The following is a 7,179-nucleotide window of genomic DNA, read 5'->3' on the forward strand; positions in this document are numbered from 1 at the left end:
TAAAAACGTTGTGATACTTAAATGAATTAATTTGTTAAAGCTTTTTTGCGGTGATCACTTTCCTTGCCCAAGTCCGTTCCCTAATTAGTTAATACAGTGACAAATTCTATTTGGACAACATCTTGAGGATTCTGTTTGCTACATAATGTGTAAAATGTGGCACTGGTGTCCCTCCCACCTGTTCCATTGTGGGGAAAATTACATCTCCCACATGTGTACCCCAAAATAACGCCAAGACCATTGTCCATGGTTTGGTGGTACTTAATTCTCCCCAGGGACTCCAAGGCACCACAACAGAATAACAGTGTAGTTAGGAGCGCGGACCTCTACCCTCAGGGCAGTCGGTGTCCACTACAGCTTATGGGCGTTCCCTGGTCCTCCTTGTAAACGAATTCCCCACACAAGTGTACAAAATCCTCTAAATCTGCTGAAATACTGGTCAATTGATGGTTAATGAGGCTTCCCAGATCAGTGTAGCCTCAAGTCAACTATTGGTGTAGAGGATATTTTGATTAGCATAAAAAATCAAGAGTGATATACAACTTAAATTTTACTACACATTGTAAAAAACAAAACTCAATCATGTTAGGAAATAACGTTTTACAAAATTAACCAGTAAAATAAGTTGAATCATGAACTCACTGTATGCATAACAAATATAATCAACAAAATATGTAGTTGGCAATTTTATAGGTAGATAGCGCATGGTCTCTATTTCAAAGAAATATCATCAACAATGACTAATCATACATGTGGTAATCAGTATAAAATAAAATATCCCCATTCTCTCAGACACTGAGATTCAAAACGAAGCTTAATATTTTAACCTTATATGCTTGATAGTTTATATGTACGCAAATAGTATCTACGCAGAACAGAGTAACACAAGGTGTATTGATAAATAGTGGTGCAATAATTCTTGTAAAAGCGCTGATCAGGTGTTGATAGAAAGCATTAAAAAGACATCTCTGAAAACTGGAACCCACTTTGTATGATTTGATTCTGATCTGCAAGAAAGTACAAATCCAACGCTCCACAGATTTTATCATTAAAATACTGGGGATTTTTAAATAAACATCAGTTGCATTATTTCGCAAGAAGTGCCACTCATGAAATTTTATTACTCATTTTTATTTCTTTATTACTGAAATATGTGTAAAAGCCCTTCATAAACAGTCCATTCATGAATTCATGTTCTCCTGAAATGACGTCTAAGAGCCAGTCCCTATATTAAATATTCACATACAATAATGAATGTACAGAACTGACTGCATTTTGTGGAATTTCAGTATCAGTGGATTTGATACTCAATGAAAAAAATACAGGTTTTCTGCAGAAGTGTTGTAAAAATTTGAATTTACACATCATACAAAATCTTAATTTAATGTGAATCAGTTTCTGCCAAGTCTCAATGATTTTAAAAAGTGTTTGTTCACTTATTGCACAGTATTGCACGGACATTTTACGGTACATCAACAATGTACAAGTACTTAGTGTTTACATTTGTTATAAGGTAAATGCAAAGCAGCATATATGTGTGTATAATTCACAACAGAGTTGATCATAAATATTCATAATATAACATTTTTTTTATATATATGAATCAAGAAAGATTGGACATATGTATGAAGATGGCAAATAACGCAATAACATACAAAAAGTGTGACATATTTTGGCACCACTACTGACTTCCACACAATCAACACATATACTAGTTTCTACTGGGGTAAGCAGCTTTCTTGTGCAGTAATACAGAGTTGCTGCAGTCTCCCTGCCTGGGCCTCTGTGCTGGAAAAATATTCTCATCCCCATAGATCCTCTGTTCTTCCAAATTTGAAGATCAAAGAACTGAAAACATTAAAATTGACTTAAAATAGGATGATTTTATTAATCTAAGATTTTAGGGCTTAATTGACTTAGGAGCAGGGTTCTGTACCTTTCAATGATTGGGAATTTTAAAAGGAAAAAGTACAAAATTTGGAAATATTGATTAATTATATTTGTGTGATTGTAATTGTATGCTTATTCTCCACTCACATCTTTATGAATCATTATAATTTTAAAATCTTCTTTTTATATATATAAAAAGTACTGAAAAATTCTATATGCTTGCCATTTGGGAATTTTAAAGCTTAATTCTGGGGAAAAAAGAGTCAATTTTCAATTGAGACGGGGCCATTTTACTGGACCCGGATGCAATGGACATTATTAAGCCCTGGATTGTTTTGATTTCTTTTTTTGACAATATTATCAGGATCAATTTGTTAAATAATATTTTTGCATGAATGTTTAAGTTCAGAATATTAATATAATTGTAATTTTATAACAATGTGCTCTAAAAAGTTCTATAATAGCATAAAGAGAGTTAGGAATGAATAATAGAAAAGATATGGAGAAATTGTGGAATATTCAACTTCATCAAGTTGAATATATCAACACATATTTCTTTAATGTTGCTACTTTCAACCACTCTGTAATATTACCTGAAGAAAATGAGGGCATTCTGTAGGAATACAGCCACCCCTGGCCAGTCTGGGATTCCTATAATGAGGAATATACAGATAGTATAATTATCCTAACAAAACAAACAAAGAAAACAAGATGTGAAACACTGATGCCCTCATATGGCAGCTAATTGCAAAGGTTAATGTTTCTCAAATGCAATTCAAACTCCAAGGTCAAGAGATCAAAAATGTTGTTACTCAAAAAAGTACCTGTGTCAACTGATATACCTGTAAATACATGCATGAAAGCCCAAACACCAACCATTCAAAAGTTATGGTCAAGGTTAATATTTTCTATAAGTGAGTCAAACTCCAAGATCAAGGGGTAAAAATTAATGGTATGCAGGTGAAGACCTAATAATAAATACACATGCAAAATATAAATGCCCTAGCACCAACTATTCAAAACTTAGCACAAAGGTTAACATTTTTCAAAAGAAGGTCAAACTTTAAGGTCAAGGTGAAAAGGTCAAAATTATTGGTATCCCAAGAAAGGTCTTGTCACAAGAAATACACCTGTAAAATTTTAAAGTCCTAGTAGGGTGAGTTAACCATGCATCGGACACATAATCTTTGATTACGGGGGCATAAAAACTTCTGGCCAGTTTATAAACTTTATTCAAATTTGTCTAACATGTCTAATGGCAAGACATTACACTGTGACAAGATTATCATATAATGATTAATTGTTCCAACACATACATGAACAGAGCAACTATGACAGATTTTTTTTTTCAAATGACAGCTAAGGCTTTGTACAGACCTGGGTTATTCACTACATAGAACCCAAACAGGATCCAAGATGCTGCTATGAGGGCACCAAACCCCATCAGGAATCCAATAAAAAGCCATATCCTGGCTGCAGTCTGACCCAGGCAGCCATCTGTGTAGTTATCTCCCCTTATCTGACCATTGGATACAGAATTTATGCTGGAAAATAATTACACTTAAGAAAATGAGATTACAATTTATTTTCATATTTTTTTTAATTACCCCATTTAAAGTCCCTGATTAACAATTTTTTTCCCTTCTTTCATAGAGATTACATTTATTTAATTAATTAAATTAATTAACTCTTTGAAAGCTGGTGGTAGTGATTGTTACATTTATTGAGGAGACAAAATTGACGTAATACATTCTCTATGTTGTCACTTACAAGAAAAACGCTAACGTCCCAAACACACCGCATGTGTGAAAAGCATGGTTGAAGTCTTTCTGATCTGGGTAGTTGGCTGCAGCGTCTATAACAATCCACCATCCAGTAAAGAACTGCAGAATAATAAACAACATAGGTGATGTTAATTCGGTGTGTATGTCTTATAACTCCATCCACTTTTTAAAATGAACAGTAAATTTTTTGGCACATGAATTTTGAATTTTCTTCTTTATATTTTCAAGTTGGTTGCAGTCAATAAAAAAATTTCAAAGTTGAGAAGGGTTAATAATCTTTTACCAATTATTTATATGACTGCCAATGAAAAACCACTGGATCAAAAAAGGGAAATACATGTTACTAATCATGCTAATGGAAAACTTAAATAAAACAACCTTCATAGACAATGTGGACACTTGGAGATTGATTTAATAGTCTATGCATGTATAGCAGGGGAGATTAGCAATGACTAACATTTTGCTATTAGGTTTAACACCATTGAAGAAACTGCACCTTTACCACAGGGTTATTAGTAACTATTTTTGAGTCTTGATGACTCCATTCCATCAAAACTGAGGATTGTTTAGTCTTGATGATATTAGTTAACCTACTACCTTAATACATCTAGGGTGAGTTCACCATACATCGGACACATACCTCCCTTCGGACAACTTTTAAGCAATCCAACCTGAAAGTCTCCCTGTTTTGACTTGTTTCTCTCTTACAGCCGAAGATTTTAAGTTTAATATAACGATGCCTATTTTATTTTCATGTTGTGATATAAAAAAAACCATGATAATGGCCTTGAAGTGACGTCATATTTGACATAATCAAAAGGGAATAACCAGAGATTTTGATTTTTAAATTTTTTAGAGTTGTCACTCTTTCATTAGACTTCAACGGAGCGAGTCAGACTCGGGTGTATTTTGTTAATAATTGATAATTTTATAGAAAATTTCAAGAAATGTCATTTAACAGTTTGTATTAATTTTCTCAGAGTTGTTTTTTTTACTAATACGTTCATTTCACCATGCATCGGACACAAATTAACCAGGTGCATTGGACGGATAATTACTTTACTGTATAGAGATACATGCATAATACCAAACCTGACGACAGTTTTTGAAGAAATAAAAAAAATGTAAACTCAACATATTCAGTTAAAATACAAGTTATCAATACATGTATATGACAACTAGAAGGGGGCTCTCTTGTACTTCTTCGAACTATAAGATCTATGATCCCCGAAACCAAGGGGCTAGTTGCCGTATTACAAAGCACTGCAAGGCCTATCTAAGGCGATGTGCAACTAACATCTCTTCACATTTATGGATCGATAAAGTCAATCAAATTAAACTAGAAACTTAATTTTTAAATAAAAGATAAAAATATTTTCATTTTTTTTTTTATTCAAAAGCACCAAGATAAAGGTATGACATTTTTACGGTTCAAAATACCGTTTGTCAGATGCATGATGAATATCATTTGATCCATGGTGAATTCTGACGCATTTTTAAAAAAAATCGATTTCTAATGATATTTTCTCAATAAATAGCACGCAAATGTGTCACAAGTTGATATTTTGATCACATACTTCATGTTAAGTTCCATCTTGATAATATTTGGTTGGTAGCGATATCGCTAGAACTTGTTGAAGTAGAGGGTGTCCGATGCATGGTGAACTCACCCTAATACATATTTAGCTCCATTTGGATAATATTCGGTCGGTAGCAATATCGCTAGTATTTCTTTAAATACCAGGGTATCCAAATTGGCAATGCAGGGTGAACTCACACTATATATACTAAGAGTACTCAGTCGCTGCATGGGAGTTTTATCCATAAAATCACATAAACAACAACCAGTAAGCTTTGCGAGTGCTCGCTATGCTCATGAGGCTCACTGGTTGTTGTTTACGTTGCTTTATGGATAAAACTGCTGACTCCTGTGGTTGCTGTAATATTCAATTTGTTTATTTACCAATTACCAATTAAGGCCAGCACAATCTCTTGATTAAGATATAGCTTTAAATAGCTATATAGCTTTATTAAGCTATTCAAAAATGGTTTTTGTAAGAAATAGAAGTATTTGACTATTTATATATGTACTATTGTCAATAAAAAAAGCAACCCAAATGAAAGATAGTTTTATAACATTGCTGCTTTCAAGCAAAATATGAATTTCCATTGTTTGAGTAACTGTACACTACCTTGTGTGCGCTGAGGTGTGGATAAGCATGATTGCTTCTTGTTGTGCTGAATTATAACCAATCAATTATGTTGTGGACAATAACTGACCTCCTTTATAATTTCATTCAAGAAGTAACTGTATGGTCACTAATCAATAGCCCCAAAACTTTTAGAATTTTGAGTACAGTCTCTCAAGGAGATGCAATTTGGTGAGTGATTTTTACATGCATTGTATTCAGAGGAGTTCAAAGTTGTACATTATCATTACACCGAGGTGCGACTTTTTTTTTATACATGCTGAAAAAATAACACATTTGAGAAAAAAGTGTGACAAGCTATTTAATAAAGCTATATAGCCAAATCAAGCTATATGGCTAAATCAAGAGATTGTGCTGGACCTGCTCATGGGGAAAAAAGAAAGTACATTATAAACACCTGTATATTTCCATATAAATGTAATACAATATACATACATACAAGAGGGAAAGGGTTGCATGATTGATAGGAAAGACATAAAAAGGAGGAATGAACCAGATATTTTTTGTATATATAAATGAATAATAACTTGCGTGAAACGTAGCTACATTGTGTATACTCACAAGAATGCCTGAGATAATGGAGACGACTGCATTCCTACGTTCTCCAAGCTCTATACAATCACAGCGACAGTGACAGTTATCCAGAAATCCGGACATCTTGTGATGACGAATAGCCACACGATGATTTTTCACATTAGGTAATTCGCAATACTAATGAAAAACCAGTTTGATGTCAAAATAATCAACTTCTCTTAACCTGGCGTATCTTTTCTGCATAAAAATTCTGAAACACCAACAAATTCAATATTTTACAAGAAGTCGGTGAAACTGAAATGAAAACAAATAAAAATGTCTGAAATATCCGGTTAGATGGACCGAAAGGGACCAACCGTTTATTTCCGGAATATTTTTCTCGGAGTTGTCGTTCCGTGCATGTTACTGAGAGATGTTTTCGAGCACTTCGTTAAAACATTCTAAATCAAATAAGAAAACGTGTTAATAATATATTTTAAAATGAATTTAATGTTTTATTTCTTTGGTATAATGTCGATAATGCCCTTTGCCCTTTACTTAATGTACAAGATTTTTTTTTTTAGATCAGGAAAATATGCAGTTTTTTTTATGTATTGGAAGTCCATTCGGATATGAAACGCAAAGACCAAATCATAAATATCATATTGTCTGTCACAGGCGAAAAAAGGCAAAATATAAATAATGGTTTGAGAGGAGGGACAGAGATTTTCATAACATATGTCACTAGGTTAAAAACTAGCTACATAACAGCATTAAACTGT

At 33.2% G+C, this 7,179-nt stretch overlaps 1 protein-coding gene across 1 annotated transcript; it reads right to left on the minus strand.

The window, feature by feature from the left end:
- Positions 1 to 532: 532 nt before the first annotated feature.
- On the minus strand, positions 533 to 6,694 carry LOC133186116 (transmembrane protein 50A-like). The gene is made up of 5 exons (XM_061321389.1): positions 6,446 to 6,694; positions 3,661 to 3,773; positions 3,268 to 3,434; positions 2,484 to 2,541; positions 533 to 1,848 (listed from the first exon to the last, which is right to left on the minus strand). Exons 1-5 carry the CDS (start codon positions 6,539 to 6,541, stop codon positions 1,803 to 1,805), a joined length of 480 nt encoding a protein of 159 aa, XP_061177373.1. The 5' UTR covers positions 6,542 to 6,694; the 3' UTR covers positions 533 to 1,802.
- Between the last annotated feature and the right edge of the window lie 485 nt (positions 6,695 to 7,179).

Source organism: Saccostrea echinata, unplaced genomic scaffold (genome assembly GCF_033153115.1).
Source record: "Saccostrea echinata isolate AGI-Se365-2 ecotype Australia unplaced genomic scaffold, CSIRO_AGI_Sech_v1 ptg000012l, whole genome shotgun sequence".
NCBI classification, from domain to species: Eukaryota; Metazoa; Mollusca; class Bivalvia; order Ostreida; family Ostreidae; genus Saccostrea; species Saccostrea echinata.